Source organism: Ambystoma mexicanum, chromosome 13 (assembly GCF_040938575.1).
Source record: "Ambystoma mexicanum isolate Mex_15411 chromosome 13, UKY_AmexF1_1, whole genome shotgun sequence".
Taxonomy (NCBI): domain Eukaryota; kingdom Metazoa; phylum Chordata; class Amphibia; order Caudata; family Ambystomatidae; genus Ambystoma; species Ambystoma mexicanum.
In genome coordinates this window covers 141587543-141604883 of record NC_090938.1, presented here as the reverse complement: position 1 = coordinate 141604883, position 17341 = coordinate 141587543, and the positions used below count along the sequence as shown (strand labels likewise).

The 17341-nt window shown below is 48.8% G+C and overlaps 1 protein-coding gene across 9 annotated transcripts in view; it reads left to right on the top strand.

The window, feature by feature from the left end:
• The window catches only part of ANKS1A (ankyrin repeat and sterile alpha motif domain containing 1A), an 855968-nt gene that overhangs the window by 406253 nt on the left and 432374 nt on the right, over positions 1 to 17341 (top strand). For all 9 annotated transcript variants that reach the window (XM_069633488.1, XM_069633494.1, XM_069633490.1 and 6 more), the window contains one exon: positions 9972 to 10015. In XM_069633488.1, the coding sequence (XP_069489589.1) occupies positions 9972 to 10015 (44 nt within the window). The remainder of the gene's footprint in view (positions 1 to 9971; positions 10016 to 17341) is intronic.

Genomic DNA, 17341 nt, shown 5'->3' with positions numbered 1-17341 from the left:
TGGTAGGATCCTGTTAACCGATCGCAGGAGAAAGATTTCTTGATTAGGGTGTTTACTTGTGGCTCTAGAGTGAGTTTGTTGTCAGTCAGGACTCCCAGGTTTTTTACAGTTGTTGATGGGGCTGGGGTTTCGCCAAGTTCAGTTGGCTATGGGATGTAGAGGTTGTCTTCTCCGTTTTTTGTGATGATCATTATTTCTGTTTTGCCTGGGTTGAGTTTAAGGTAGTTAAGTTCATCCAGTTGTATATTTCACGAAGGCAGTTCTCCAGTGTTGTCTTCTTGTGAGACTTGTAGTATTTTGTAGATTTGGATGTCATCGTAATTGTAATGGGTGAGGCCATGTCTTTCGATGATTTTAATTAGCTGAGACAGTTAGATGTTGCATAGTAGTGGCGAGAAGGATGATCCTTGTGGGACTCTGCATGATGATTCTCGTGGCCTTCATCTGTAAGGTTCCATCCATATTGTTTCCGTTCTGTTTGTTAGGAACAATCTGACCTAAAGTAAGGCGTTCAGTGATTCTGAATTTCCAGTCTCACAATGAGGATGTTGTGGTTAACTGTGTTGAATGCTGCAGAGAAGTTTAAAAGTATCATAGCGGTGCTATTTGAGTCTCCGTTTGCCTTTAGATCATCCCAGATTGAAATAAGTTCTGTTTCTGTTCCTCATCGGTTTGAAGCCTAATCGTGACTGGTTTAATAGGTGATGTTCCTCTATGAAATCTTGGGTTGTTCTATGTGTTTCCAGGATTTTAGTTGGGTAGGGGATGTTGGAGATGGGTCTGTAGTTGGAGAGGTCCTCTACGTTTCCTGTTGTATCCTTGAGGAGTGGTTTGATTTATGCGTATTTGAAGGCTTGAGGCACTCTTCTCTTGAGATTGATTGGTTGAGGACGTTCCATTGGTGTTCCTTGTGCGAGGATTGATTTGTAGATGTCAGGGTGGCAGGGATCTGTGGGGGTGCCAGATTTGTTCCTTTGGTTTGAGTTTGATGAAGGTCTCTACTGATATGTGCACTGGTGTATGCCAAACTCAACAGGATTTAAAGTTGGAGAAAGATGTTAAGTATCTCTCTATCCTTAAGAACAGTAGAAAGTAAGAATACAGAATGTCAAAGTGGAATTCCCAGCACCACTGCCCATAAGGAGCTCTGTGCTGCAGAAGTAAAATGCAAATGAATTAAAAGGCATATGGAAGAATATAGACTCCATAGGACAGGTAAAACACAGAGAACATAGTCCATAAAATGAATGAGTGGGAAACATGGCTCCACTCGTTCAGGATATAAGGGAGAAGGGTCCAGAAGTCAAGCAAAAAAGTGTTTGATCCTTAGTGCATTAGACTCCACACGTCCTCCGTGTTCTGGCATGTCTTTATGTTCACTTTTTACAAGTGTTCGAGTTGCTCAGCGTTTTAATATTTTTCAGAATGTCCTCTTTGCTGATGTTGAGAGGCCACTCGGCCAATTCAAATACTTTCACTTCTGGTGTTTGTGTCTGTTTTTTGAAGAGTTCCGTGAAATGATCTATCCACTTTTGTTTGGTTACAGAGCTTGCAAGGAGCGCTCTTTGGAGTGCTTCCATGTTTATTATTGCCCAGAATCTGCTCACTTCCCTTGAAGTTATCAAGCTCGGCATTTCTTCACTGTCTTGTTGCCAGATTTAGTGTTTGAGAGGCTAGCCAGGCTGTGTAGGATTTCTTGCTTTTTTTTATTTCGTCCCACACGTCACCGTTTTTGTTATTCTTTAAAGCTCTGATCTTTTTATGTCGTTCTCGTTGTTTTAAAACTATTTCTCCAGCATGGGGTCTGGCATGGATTCACATGCTCATGAATATTCCCCGTCGTCAGGCTGGGAATCCTCGGTATAGAAAAAACCAGTATCAGTTTCGTTTCTGATCTGTCTTTCGTAGTAATAACCAATCACTGGTCTCTGCGTCATACTGACCACAGCCAATGACTGCCCTCTACCTAAGCACCGCCTCTGGCAGCCATCTTCAGATTTTTACCGCACGTTCATGTGTTGGGATCCTCGTGCTATTGCTCTCGAGCGTTAGTGCTATTTTTTCACGTTTTTTCTCAAAAACTTCGTTTTTTTCGGTCAAAAGAGCCTCAAGCTCCACCGACTCTCCATCTGATCAACGGGGACCCGTGTCGGATTCGTCTGCGCCCCTCAAGGGTGAAGATTTCGTCGAGCTACGCTTTTGGAGGACTCCAGAAGTTTTCTCGGGCCCGTCCCGGACATGGCCCAGGAGAAGGGAAGCTCGACGCCCGGAAAGCTGTTCAGGGTCTGCCCTGGATGCCAGCTGCAGAACGTCTTTAAGGAGGACGAACACTCCTTTTGTCTTTACTGCTTACATGAGGACAAGACGCACGTGGAGAAGGACTGTGCGTTTTGCGGCAACATGTCGGAGCGGACCATGAAGGACCGCCATCAACGTCTCGCCAACTGGCTGGAAGGGAAGAGCCCGTCCGGCGAGAAGAAGAGGAAGAAATCCGAGCAGGCTTCTAAGACCTTTGAGGACGCCCCGGCGACGGGGGTCCAACACAAGGCCAAGCACCGCGAGTCCGCTGGCACCGGGAGCGCCGAACGGTCGGGCTCTATGGGCGCCAGGCAGGGCGCACCCTCCCCGGTACCATCAACCACGAGCCAACGCTCTGGGTCGGGTAAGAGGAAGGCCGAGCACCCGGCGAAGCTCCTGGAGAGGCCCCGGTCGAGCTCGAAGGCCCCATCGGAGGGGGAGCGAGGCAGTGTCCCCTCCCCCCTCAAGGATAAGGCGGTGAGCGCACCTAAGGTGGTGAAGGCCTTAATCCATCCGGCCAAGGCCTGTATCGAGACTGTCGCGGCGGCCCTGGCTCAGACTGTGGAGGCTGCGCCAGTGGTGGCGACCTCGGGGCTCAGAGTCTCCCTGCCACCTCGGAGGGAGTCCTCTTTTATGCCCATCGATAGGACCCCCGTGAAATCTCCGGCGGAGAAGAAAAAGAGGGGGCAGGGTGTCGTCGTAGACTCGGCTTCGACCTCGAAGGAAGAGCTGATCGAGGTCTTAATCCACGGGCCCCTGATCGCCTGTCGGATTCCCCTCTGCCAGCGCCGCAAGACAACTCGGCGGCCATTTTGTTGGCTATACAGTCCTTATGCACGGTGATAAGGACGAGACTACCGTTGCCAGCGGAGGAACCACTCCCGTCGGGGGACCCAGAACCGGGACCTTCTGGCGTTCCTCCTCCCAAGAAAAGAAGGATTCACCCTCCACCTCCTTTTCAGCCGTCGCGCCCCGTCCAGCCCTCCTCCCCGTCCACGACTCGAGGGGATGATACGGGGGCTGACACGGCCGCGACGGGTACGGACGACGAGGTCTACGACGAGGATCTTCCGTCCTCACCTCCCACCAGGGCTTCTCCGCCCGACGAGATTGGCTCGTTCCACTCCATGATCGCCAGAGCATCCGATCTTTTCCAACTCTGCCCTGAGGAGAAGAAAAAGGAAGGATTCCTTTATCAACGGCGCGAGGCCAAGAGGAAGACGGTCCTCGCGGTGCCTCTACTGGAGAAGTACCGGGTCCTGGACGCGGCCCCCCTGTGCCTCCGGGCGCAGTCTACCCCGGACTCCGTCGTCTCCGCGGCGGCCAGGAAGAAAGCGGGGGGGTGCGGCCTCCACATCGACTTCCCCGCCGGACGGCGAGGGAAAGAAATTGGACTCTATGGGACGCAGGGTCATCTCGTCTGCAGCGACGACGATTAAGGCGGCCAACGCTTTGGCTATCGTGGCCCGCTACGACAGGGAGCTATGGTACAAACTGGCTCCTCTGCTGGACTTCCTACCGGACGACAAGAGGGCGGATGCCCTGGAGATCCTACAGGAAGGTGAGGTGGCGTCGGACCACGCCATCACTATTGCGACGGACATCGCCGATACGGGTTTTCGCCAGTTGGGCAACGGCGTGTGCCTTAGGCGGCGTGGATGGCTCAAGGCTACGGACTTCCGTCAAGACGTACAGACCAGAGTCCTGGACATGCCGTTCGATGGGAACAACCTGTTTGGGAAAACAGTGGACGATTCCCTTCAGGCCATTAAAGCGGACACAGAGACGGCCCGGGCCCTTGGGGTTCTGCAACGACGACGGCCGCCCTTTCGGAGCAGCGGAGGCAAGGGCGCCTCCAAAGGTTCCGGCGGCGGTTTCTCCACCTATCGTCAAGCGGCCCGCTCGTCGTCTCAGGAGGCCTATAGGGGACGAGGCAAGTCGGGCGGACCCCACCGTCGTCGCCAAGGAGGTCAAGGCGGCAAAGCCTCGTCGAAACAGGATTGAACCGGCCGTGGGGTCGGGCCCCCACCGAAGCACCCCGGTGGGAGGCCGGCTGGCGAGCTTCGTCAGCGTGTGGGAGTCCATCTCCACCGACCGTTGGGTGTTGGACGCCTTAGCCCGGGGCCACGCGCTCGAGTTTCAAAGAAGGTGCCTGCGCGTCCCCCCCGTGGCCAGGAAAGAGCTTCACGTCCCGCAGCTTCTCCTGGAGGTAAAGGCGATGCTCAGGAAGGGCGCCATCGAACTCGTCCCAAAGAGGCTTCGGGGCTCCTGAGTCTACTCGAGATACTTCCTCGTGAAGAAGAAGACGGGAGGATGGCGCCCCATCCTAGACCTGCGACGTCTGAACAAGTTCATCAAGGCTCAGAAGTTCCGGATGGTCACCCTCCAGCACGTTCTGGGTCAGCTGGAGGAAGGAGACTTCCTGTCGTCGTTGGATTTGGAGGATGCCTACTTCCATATTCCCATCCTAAGGGGCCACCGAAAATTTCTCAGGTTTGTGGTCCAAGGGCGTCACTACCAGTTCAAAGTCCTCCCCTTCGGACTACGGTCGGCACCCAGGGTTTTCACCAAGTGCCTTGCACCGGTGGCGGCGCAGCTGCGCCGAGAGGGGATCCACGTCTACCCCTACCTGGACGACTGGCTCATCCGAGCCAAGACGAGGGAGCTCGCCGTGGACCACACGGCAAGGACTGTCCAGCTTCTCACGGACCTGGGGTTCTCCGTGAACTACGCCAAATCCCACCTGGTACCCGCGCAAGATGCACTGTTTCTGGGAGCGAGGCTCGACACAGTGTCCCTTCTGGCCTCCCCGTCGGAGGAGAGGACCAGGGCCATCCTGGGCAAGGTACAACGGATGTTGGTGGCCGACGCGGCCAAGGTGAGGTCCATCAAGTCCCTCCTCGGAATGATGTCTTCCTGCATCTACCTCATTCCCCTGTGCAGGCTCCGGATGCGCCCGTTGCAAGAGTTCCTGGACGTGCGCTGGATCCAAACGACGGGCAGCTTCGAGGAAAGGATCACACTCGACGAGAGTTTCCGACGAGCGATCCGGTGGTGGGGCACCCGCGCGCATCTGACGGCGGGCATGGACTTCCAGACCCCAGCCCACCAGGAGACAGTGACCACGGATGCCTCCCTGGAAGGGTGGGGAGCGCACACCGAAAATCTGCACGCAAGAGGCCTTTGGCTCCCGACGGAGAAATCACTACATATCAACGTCCTGGAGCTCCGTGCAGTGTTTTGGGCCCTCAGGTCCTTCCTTCCGTCCCTCAAGGGCAAGGTGGTGAGGATCTTCAACGACAACACCACCACCATGTTTTACATCAGGAAACAGGGCGGAACCAGGTCCCCAGCACTGTCCAAGGAGGCGCAGGACATGTGGCATTGGGCCGTCGCCCAAAGGATATTTCTGGTGCCGTTTCATCTGGCAGGGATAAAAAACACCATCACCGACTCACTCAGCAGGGAGCTGCGCTCGTGCCACGAGTGGGAACTACGGCAGGATCTAGTGGATCGCCTCTTCCGACGGTGGGGCACACCCCAGATCGACCTGTTCGCGACGGCGACGAAGTCCAAGTGCCGGAGGTTCGCCAGCAGGTTTCCCCAGGCGAGGAGCATGGGCGATGCTTTCTCGTTCCCCTGGGAGGGCCTGTTCCTTTACGCGTTCCCTCCATTGCCACTGCTGATCCGGCTCATCAACCAGCTCAAGAGGTCACGGTGCAGGATGATCCTCGTTGCACATGCGTGGCCGAGGCAGATATGGTTCCCGGACCTTCTGGACTTGTCAGCGTCCCCGTCAATCAAGCTGCCGGTGGACGCGGATCTACTCTCCAGGGAAGGAGGCGCCATCCTCCACCACGACCCGAAATCGCTGAACTTGCAGGCCTGGCTCCTGCAGCGCTAGAGTTTGGAGGATACGACATACCGGCCGACTGCAGAGAGGTTCTTGCAAAGGCCAGGGCGTCCTCGACTCTGAAATGCTACGGACACAAATGGAAGAGGTTCTCTGTCTGGTGCCACGCACAGAAGATTAACCCTCTACGGATTACGGCTCCCCAAGTACTGCCGTACCTGCTGACGCTGGCCAAAGCTGGACTGGCACACGCGTCCATCAAGATTCATCTTGCTGCGATCTCCCGATACACCAGAACCACGGGGCGGACGTCCTTGTGGTCTCATCGTCTGGTGAAAGAGTTCATGAAGGGACTGTTCAGATCGTTCCCGCCGGTGAAGGCTCCGGCCCCGGCGTGGGAGCTCAACGTGGTGCTGACCAAGCTCATGGGACCTCCGTTCGAGCCTCTGCACTCGGCCCCGTTGAAGTTTCTGTCGTGGAAAACAGCGTTTCTTGTGGCCATCACCTCCGCACGACGAGTGGGAGAGATCCAGGCCCTTTCCTGCAAGGCCCCGTACTTGACTTTTCACGACACGAGGGTAGTGCTCAGGACGCACCCCTCCTTCATGCCCAAGGTGCCATCGGACTTCCACCTCAACGAACCCTTGGTGTTGCCTGTGTTCTTCCCGTCGCCTTCGTCGCCGGCTGAGAGTACTTTGCACTCGCTGGATGTGGCTAGAGCGCTAAAGTTCTACCTGGACCGCACGAAGTGTTTTCGGAAGACGTCACAACTCTTTGTGAATTTTGGACCTGTCAATCAGGGGAAGGCACTCTCGAAGGCTTCCATTTCCAGATGGCTCTCCGGCTGTATCATGTACTGTCATCGGTTGGCAAACCGACCGCTACCTGGCCGTCCGAGAGCCCATTCCACCAGAGCGATCGCAGCTACCACGGCGTTCCTTTCTGGTGTGCCCCTGCTGGACATATGCAGGGCTGCTACGTGGAGGTCGACGCACACCTTCACGAAATTCTACTGCGTCGATCGGGATTCCAGGGTCGGCCAAGCAGTGCTGCGCAACCTGTTCGCCTGAGGTGAGCCTGGTGAGGAGGTAAGATGCTTAATGTTGAGTTTGATGTAATGCTTAATGTTGAGCCTTTGCCACCTCCCGTGGTTGTGCATGTGTGTACTGCTATGTATTCTTTATTCATGAGCATGTGAATCCATGCCAGACCCCATGCTGGAGAAGGAACAAGTTACTTACCTGTAACTGTTGTTCTCCAGCATGGGTCTGGCATGGATTCACATGCGAACCCTCCCGCCTACCCCTCTGCGGCTCTTCACTTGGTCATACTGCCACTTCGCGTGCTTCCAAATCTGAAGATGGCTGCCAGAGGCGGGGCTTAGGTAGAGGGCAGTCATTGGCTGTGGTCAGTATGACACAGAGACCAGTGATTGGTTATTACTACGAAAGACAGATCAGAAACGAAACTGATACTGGTTTTTTCTTTACCGAGGATTCCCAGCCTGACGACGGGGAATATTCATGAGCATGTGAATCCATGCCAGACCCATGCTGGAGAACAACAGTTACAGGTAAGTAACTTGTTCCTTTCACATCGTACATGTGCTGATGTTTAAGTGTCAGTTTTTTATTTGCACTTTGATGTTCAGTGGGCTTCTCGAGCAAGGCATCATACTCAATCTGCTCATAAATCGTGCACGTTTTTGCGTTTTCGAGTGAGTGTCATTTTGTTGATTTTTCTCTCGTCCAGTCGGACCCTATTTCTCCCTGGGACGATTTTTATTTGTTTTTTCCATGCGTCTAGATTCTTCATTTGGGCCATCTTTAGGGCCACTGTAACCAATTTGTGGTCACTTTGCTTCATCAGCGTTACCTTTAGTGAAGTCCCTGCACTCAATATATTTGGAGGCATGAAAGTAACCCAAAATTGATCTATTACTTCTCTCCCAGGTATAGTTTGCAGGGATATCTCTGGACACATATCCGTTCAATAACATCATATTCCGTGTTTCAATCTCCTCTGACCAGGTGGTTTTTATTTGGTAGTGGTTGTTTTTTTGCTTTGCTATTTTGTTCTTCACCGTTTGATCTTTTAAAAGGCAGTCCATGTTCAGATCTCCACATAAAATGATTGCAGCATTTTCCTCCTCCTTATTGATTTGGTCAATTATTTCACATATGTCAAGAAAATCGGATTCATCCAAGGCTTTGTGCTGCTAGTAGATGTTAATTATGTGCAGGTTGCTAGGTGGTTTATCGCCATTGAATTTTATAGTTATCTTTGACACCTGGACATAAGGGGACAGGTTTATCGAGGAAATTAACTCTCTCCCTGTTTTTATTAGTGTTAATACTCCCGCGTTTGGTCTGCCTTTGCAGCGTTTTATTGCTGGATTGTGGGCTAAATCATATTTTCCCGCACTGGGTTCGGTGTACACCTATGTCTCTTGTAGACAAATTATGTCCAGCTCTAGGAGTTCTTTTGGTTGTGTTATTTAAATGAAAGAATCCTCGCGTGTTCCATGATCCCAGCGTTAGATCTTCGTACCTTGATACCTTTTGGCATTACCTTTTTTCATTACAATTTAATGTTCGGCTAACCAGTTCCACCTTGCCCTTTCCGCCTTTACCTGTTCTTCAGTATCACACCCAGCTTCCTCTTCACCTGGTTTTTCTGATTGGATAATTATTATTTCAATATCCTCTTTTCTGACACTTTCAATTGTATTTTGTTCCGATGCTTGAGCACTTGTGTTCTGTGTTCCTTTATCAGGTGTCTCTCTCATTCTTCTAGCCTCAGCCCATTCCTCGTTGGGAGTATAATCTTGGACTTTTCTTGTAATCCCTATACATAATACAACTTTACCTTCAGTTCAGCACTAGCTAGTGTGATTATCTCATAATGAGCATCCATTCATATCGATCCCTATACATAATGTATCTTTGAAACCAGCATTGCAATTCAGAACTAATATGAAGAAACTCATGAAGGGCATCCATCACTGGAGCGTGGAAGCATCGGAATATTATTAGATAACCCCAAAAAGCATGTTTAATAAAGAAGGCAGAGGTGAAAACTTGTGGGCCAACCTTTAACTGATTCCAAAAACGTCTTCGGAAGGCTCATGAAGGCATGAGAATTTGCTGCACATGAACATATTCACTTATATCTGATGTTATATATCTATGTGCTAACACCCAAAGGTTACCCCTTGGACTTGGTAGTTTTAAAATAAAAATACAGGAAAAATCATGATCACCGGACTCACCCAGCGGAGCAGCCGCTCATGTGCAGAGTCTCTCCACGCCATCCTGTAGTCCTCGCCCTGTCCTTGCCGCTACGCCTCGTGTGTCGTAATCCGCCATCGTCCGCAACCGACACGGGTGGGGATGGGGGCTTCAGAAGCGTCCAGCGCTCACGTTCTGAATGCAACACCCGCTCAGCCTTCTGGGCAATGTAGTTTGCAGCCCCAGTGAGCTGCCTCTCCAAGCCTTACAACTGCACATGTCCCCACCATAAATGTCCCCACCACATTCCTGACATCTCCTGTAGGAAAGACATTTTATTGTATTCTTTAAGAACTCCTCTTAAACCTGTTGCCTTGTACAGTTTTGCATATTTTTCTATGAAGTTGATTTACTTGTTAGTGGGGTTATTTATCGCTTGCCTTTTCAATTTTCTTACAAAAATCTAGTGTGAACACCCTGACCACAGGGCTCGCTGAAAATCGCCCTAACACTAGCATATTGCTTAGTTGCACTTTGTGCCTGTGACATTGTGTACCTGTGTCCTAACCGTTGTTTTGTCTCATCTTCAGGTGACGTCTTAGTTCCTACGACCATCCTTGGAATCCAACCTCAGGTGAGCTTGTTAGATCGTGCATGAATTTGGAAATCACACACACAGCATACACCATTCTCGTTGTTACAATACCAATCTAAGGCTAAAGCTAGCATAGTTTGTTGTTGATGGGGGCGAGGAGGGGGAATGTGTTGGAGACAAAGTGCTCACTTTCTTTGAAGCCCACATGGCTGAACCATAGATACTGATGTTGCATGGGTCTTTAAGTGGAATCCTATTGTGAATAATTAAATGCAGCTCTTCTCATGCTCTTTCCCTGTAGTTTTCCCAGTTGCTTCACCTTTTCCAATAGCGTGTCAGTTTGGCATTTGATCTGCTCTGCGCTCGCACCTCTGCCTGCACACCTCAGTCTTGAACTTTTGTTCCAACTACCATTCAAAAACTGGGACCCACAAGCACCTTTGCAGTGCACAAGTATCTGGTATTTTAGGATAAGATTTTCATTTCAGTGATAAATCTTCCTGACCTGTGCCATAACCAGAACCTTTTGCTTGGACTTGGTAATTATTTTACCGTCTCCGTAGGTGAGTGGGAATCTTTTTCCCCCCTCTCACCTAGTCTTTTACTCTCTTTATGGGGGACTTTTTTATGTCTCTCCATAGTGTATTATTGGAGTTGTAGTTTCCTGTAACTTTGGACTGACTGTAAAATACTATGGCAGTACAAAGCATTTTAAATGCTGTGGCTTCCTTTTAATTCTCATTATTTCTTGGATGGACTACTGTTCCCAATAAGTAATGTGGGATTCACATCTCCTTTAAATTGATTCAAGTGAGCCAGCACACCCCACCTTATGTGGAGTGCTGGGGGATACAGCATATCTTCTTTCTTTCTTACCTGGTAACATGTTTGGTGTGGTGGCAGTGGTTTTTACCTTAGTGACTTTGGTAGTCTTTTACTTGCAGGATGTTAAATCAGCCTCAGTAATGCACAGAAGGGCAACCATTCTGCCAGAATGGTGGGCTCCTTCCTTTTTTGCCATTCTCGTGTGCTTGTTTTTTGAGTTCTTCCCCTGCCATTCTAGGCGGGAACGACCTCAGTGGAAGTCTTGTTTTCGGCAGGAATCTTTTGTATTCCACTCTCAGCCTCCAGAGTGTCTGAGAAGGCCAGAAGGCAGGGAGGAGTCCAAAACTCTGCAGCCCTTTCTTGCTCCTTGCCTGAAAGGAACCAAGTCCCAGTGGGGAGGTAGGGGGCGGTGGCTGGCTGTCCTGACTGGGCAGCCTGACCCCCCCTTTATATAAATTGCAGGAAGAGTTTGCAGAAGTTGTGCTGTAGTTCCTGTTAAATACTCTGAACCTGGAACTGCTGACAAGTCGACCACTGGAGCTGAATCCAAAGGTGAAGATGAAGAAAAGACACCTGTAGCGATTTCCAGCGACCAGAGAGCCTGCTGTGTAATTGGATCCTGATGCAACCCTTCCTTCCTAATCGATCTGGGGGTTCCGAATCCGACGACTCCTACCCAGAGGCAGGTGAGATCCACTAGTCTCAAGAAGACCTGCATTTTGAGCCTTCCCATGACATGCTGTGCCTTTGCTGGACTGTAAACTGACAATACCCTGGGACCTCAGGCGAGTGCAGTGCATGCTCGTCCGAATGCAGCTGAAACTTTGGTGGACTCCTGCTGGACCTCCAGAGACACGATTTGAATGCCTAAAGTTCCCTCACCAGAGTGCAGGACCGAGAGCGTGAAGAGAATCCGACCTGCGATATTAGTTCATCTGGCTGCTGTAAAAAGGCGCCAAATGCACAGAGCCATGAGAATCTGTGAAGAAGCCTATGCTGGAGGCCTCCTCTGACGACTATTGCTGCAAGTTCCCGTCCAGTTCTTTCGTCTCGAGTCCAAGAATCCAGGGACTGAGTCCTGTGCTGCTGCATCCTGAAGGCATCCACTCCAAAGCTCTTTTCTTCCAAGGTACTGTGTTGGCTTGGGCAATACTTAAGTCTTGTGTGAATCCTGTGATGCTGAGTGGGTGATTCATGTGGTCCGGAGTTTGCCCATACCACGTGCCCAGGCCTAATGCTGGAATGCTTATAGGGAACCTTCTGTGAAGTCCCTGAAAACTTTAACTCTGAAAGTGAATACTTACTTGCTTAAGCTCTCCTATGGAACTTTAACTTTCCTGCAATTGAACCCTATCTCAACTTGCCTACAGCTGGCACCTAGACGTCTAGGGGCTCTCTTCTGCCTCTTGGAGAACTCATGCAATAGACTAGGGAAGGACTAGATAAGAAAAGGATTCCTCTTTGAAAGTATAATTTTTATTATTATTATAACAAGTGTAAAAGTACTTACTTGCAAAAGAAGTTAGTGTCGTAACTATCTCTGTGAAAGCAGTTACAAAATGTAATTCGTTTGTGCTTAACTTTGAATGGTGTTTATCCCCCTTTCTAAAATGTCTTCTTTGCATAACTGAATGAGTGTAAAAGCTTACCAATAGGGTCTTACCTGTCTTGAATAACATTGTGTCATTCTTATAGTGTAACATTGGGTTTTTCTTTCCCTGCTCTGCTTTATACACGGCTAAAACAGTCTTTGAGTTAATACTTGTCTTATGAGGTGCTGATTGCCCCTCTTAAAAGTATGTAGGTATTACCTTGATTAGCTGCTGCTCTTGTAAACTTGACTGGTTGTGCTTCCCTGAATTGTGTTGGTTCTATTCTAAAATAGTTTCATAAAGTTCTTACTTACCCAAGTACAATGTATTATACATTTCTTAAAGGTATACTCAGTATGGCAGATAGTTATGTATCAATAGGTTGGTTGCTTCCTGTTAAGCACGATTGTATGAAGTACACTTTGGGTGCACTACAACAACCCTGACCTTCTGGCAATAGGAACTCAACCTTTGGTATAAGTCTATACTACACAGGTTGGTATCATGTTGAGCAGCAAGGCTTATCTCAAGAGGGGTCAATGTGAGTTGTAGGGTAGTTGCACAGAGATTCACAGTGACAAGTATTCAAAAACTTAGACACAAGGTTTCTTGATTAAATAATTATTAATTTATTTAACAGTCTGAGTAAGCCTTCTTCAGAAGGGGGCAATAAAACAGTAACACACAAATACACTCCAAAATCCACACACTTAATATTTCTAAATCAGTAAGTACCCTTTTGGGATGGCACACACTTCCTACACCCTTAGGTGACTTTAGTAACTAGGACACTGTGGACAGTAATATACTACTGTTGGCATTTAGAATCAGATTCAAGAGTTTGGCAAAGCAAAAGATTATTAGAACAGAACAAGAGATCACACAAATATTTGGAAGCAGGTAGGTACTTTTGGTAACCCCCAATGCAAAGTTAGTTTGCCCCTTCCTGGAAGGAGGATAAAACACGATGTCAAAGAGCAGAAGAGTCATTCAGGGGCCCAGGCTAGGCCAAAGTCAATTGGGCAAACGTCTAGGTGAGCTGAACCACTTCTTGCAGGGAAGTAAAAGTCTTGCACAATGTTTTAGAAGTCATTCTAGAAAAGAAGAATTCAAAGTAGGGCCACAAGCTGGTTAGACTTTTGAAGTAAAGAAGCGATCAGCAACTCTACGGAGCAACCACAACAGGTCTCGCCAACAGAGAACAAGTACAGTTACACATCGAGATAAGTTCTCTTAAACTGTGCAGTACCTTTGGATTGAAGAAAAAGGGCAGCAGATGACTTCAGTTCCTGTGCAGCTCTGCAGATCCTGGTGTTCCTGGGCCTCAGTCGTGTGGACAAGAGGGGGGACGTCTGGGGACTCCTGCACTGCAATGGGACGGTACCCGACCGCAACTGGCAATCATCAAACAAGAGGCATTTCAGTGTTTCAGCTCATCGCATCTACCGCAAATAGCAACACTGTGCTTCCTGTCGGTTGAGATCGACTTTCCTTGCATCTGGGGTCCAGCACTCTGTTGAGGTGGTTCAGGCTCTGTCAGTCCTGCTTCCGGGGAGTCTGGAGGGTCTTGCTGGAGCTTTTGGCCAGCTTAAAAGCAACGCACACAATCTGGTGTTCCACTCCCTGGCTATTCGATTCCAGCAGCAGCTGCAGTGGAATTTCAACCTGCTCCGAGAAGATGTCCAGGTGGTTTACTTTGGAGTTGATTTGGTCCCACCAACTCAAAGGGAGAAGTCGTCCTTGCAGGGCTTCTCTAGTTGATATGAAATTGGAGTTTCAGTACAGCAGCATGGCTTCACCGGGCTAACCAACGGTCCAGGAGTTGCAGCAGGCGTCCTCTTAAAGTTGTTCTTCGGATTCCTTCGTCCAGGGGTAGACTCTGCCTTCGAAGCCAAAAAGCCTAGCCTTTTATGCAGGTTTCTCCCATTCATTCCAGCCTGGCTGTCGGTCCCCCAGCAGGGTGGCTGTCCTTTACTGGACAGCCAGCCGGCCAATCACCGAAGAGTGCATTCCTGTCTCCTAAATCTGCCCCACCAGACACCCTGGAGCCAGAGGCGGGCTTCACTCGTGAATCCCACCAAAGGCAAAATGAACAAAGGGACTAAACCTGGTTTGGCGCGCAGAGTAAATCTCAAGAAACACCTTTCCACAAAGAAATGGTGAACAAAGAAGACCGGGGCCCTTTTGACAAAAATGGCACCCTTGGGTTCTTTACTGCAGCTGTGAACGCAGCCCGCAATAAATGCACACCACGGTAGTTAAAAGTAAACGACTGCCACCAGCTATTCAGTAAAGAAAGGGTAACATAAAAAAAGTTACATGAGAAGCTAGATAAAGGGGATACTAAGTAACCTCTCCAGTACAGTGTTGTAAGATAGTGTGTGCTGGGTCTAGGAAGTTACAAGTGTAAGTAAAGTCAATTTCACTTCACTGCTCTTGGAAACAGTAGTTTATCCAAGAAAAGGTATTTAAACCTTGGGGAAATCTGAAAGACTTCCCTGTGCCACTGCACTGAAGGTGCTGTGTGACACAATGTAAAACGATGATGCCGATGGAGTTTTTCAGACTCCACAACCAAAAGAAACGGAGTTCAAAATCACACTAAAATACATGAGTGTGGGGGAAAAAGGGTCTCGCTCTCTCCAGGTTAAAAATTCAAGTCCTCGAAATCCAGCAAAGTTGCTGGGGGTCTCTAAGGTAGAGAGGAATTGGCACATTTCTGAGAATTCTCCAAAACACTTACCTTGAAGTACATGGTTTTTTTTATAGCGTGATTGGGTTTTGCTTTCCCTGATATGCTTAGTGGATTCTAAAATAGTTGAGTGTTCATACTTAACATTAAGTAGCATAAGGCCTCTCCAGAAAGTAAGAGTTGATTTAATAGCTCTGAACTGAGATCTTAAAAGTAATGTTGCAAGGAGTATACTTGTAACAGGGTTGGTTTACTATGTGATTTCATAACTGTCACTGCATGACTGACTGGATCAACTACCCTTGAAAAACTGATTGTATTCTATAAAGTATATCTTTATTCCCCAAGAATAGTATATTACTATCCTGAATGTATAACCTTATGTTTGACTCACCTTGGCTTGCTTCTTTCTTGTCTAAATAAGGTTATACCTTGGTTTGCATACCATGGGTATTGTTGGATTTTATAATTGGGTTTATATAATATTATAGTACTTACTTAGCCAAGAATTATCTTTGTCTACTGGTATTTATATAAACTGTTTATTTTTACAATACATAGTGTTTCCGTGTTTCTTGGGACCGTATGTATACTATAATTTCTTTGTACCAAGCTATAGCCCTCTCCTTCTAAGATGAGCCTGACTGCTCTGACCATGCTAGCCACATTCTCAGGTGGTGCAGCCTTATACTAAGAGTGGAGCTTATGAACTGCCTCAGTTGGACTTTAGAAAAAACTGTCCTAGCATTTTATATACCTTAGTTTAGTACCAGTGACCCACACTTCCATTATTTGCACCTGTGGAATGGGTGACGCAATAAAGGTTTAGGAATGTCCCAGAGTCCTTGCTTTCGCTCTGGCATGCCTAGGCCCAGGCGCCATCGGTTCTGTATATTCTCGCAAGTGGAGGTGATGGCTTTAATGTAACCCTTTGCCTCACATTTGCCTTTCCAGTATACGCACCTATAGACAGTCTGTGATGATAGCTTTTGTTATGAAGCCTTTATCAAAAACACACAATTGTTCAGTTTTTTTTCTAGGGGTGTTTATCCCTTCTACCACTGCCCAACCTTTATGTTAATGTTTTTGGGACAGGTGTTTTTTTTCAACCACTACTTTCACAGTGTTTGTCTCCTCTACATGTGAGTTCCCCAGCACTTCTTGCTGGATTTAGGAATTCTGGTCTAGTCCCCGGAGTGAGTGGGAACTTTTTTCCACACTCACTCATACTTTTACCCTATTTTCTTGGTCTACTTTGTATTAATATTTGTAACTCTCTTGGAAAAATTATTTCCTCTAAGTTTTCCTACACACAGACGTGTGTGCAGTGTGGCTTGGGCCCTTGGGCTTCCGCCCTTTTTTAATTGGTCCTGGTTTTACTTTGGTCTTTGGCTGGAATCATGTGGGAAGCCTGCACAGGCTCCAGTGTGTCTGTGAGCATAGGAAGCAGGGAAGGAGTCTGAAACTATGCTGTTTGTCTTCTGGTGTGCCTGCCTGGAACCAGTTCTAACTGGGGGGCTGGCTGTCCTGAAAAGGCAGCCACCACCCAGAGTTTGAATGGTGCATGGCTGCTGATTGGCTGGGTTCCTGCATCAAAGGCGTGGATCGTGAGGCTGATGACAAACTAATCCCTGGAATAGAAGAATCAACGAGGAAGAAAAGGGGAAGATGTCTGCAGCCACTTTCAGATGACCGGAGAAGCCCCCGAGTAACCGCTGCTATCTGACCCCTTCTTCCAAGTGCCAGAAGAACTCTGAAGAGGATGACTCTCTCCCTTTGACTGGTGAGACCAGTCATTCTTAAGACTACCTGCATGTTGAGCCATTCCACGACGAGCTGTTGCTTTCCTGGGCTGCAAACCGCCAATTACCTGGGACCGTCATGCAGTGTATTGTCTCCTGAAGAACAAATCCTCCTGAAACTTTTGTGGACTCCTTCCAGACCTCTAAAGGCAAGATTCCACTCCTTCAAGTCCCCTCACCAGAGTGCTGGAGCGAGGCGAATCGATCAGGCGACAACCGTCCTTCATCTGGTATCCTGAAAAGGGCACCAAAAAAGAGCTCCAAGAAGTAACAAAGTATCCCTTGCTGGAAGCCTCTTCCCATGATTTCTGCTGCGAGATCCACGCCAGTTTCCCTTCAGTCTGCCTGACAAAGAATCCAGTGACCGGGTCTGCTGCTGCTGCATCATAGAGGCATTGTGCTGCAACTCATAAGGTACTGTGAGACTCTAGGTATAATTTACCTGGAGTGGTGT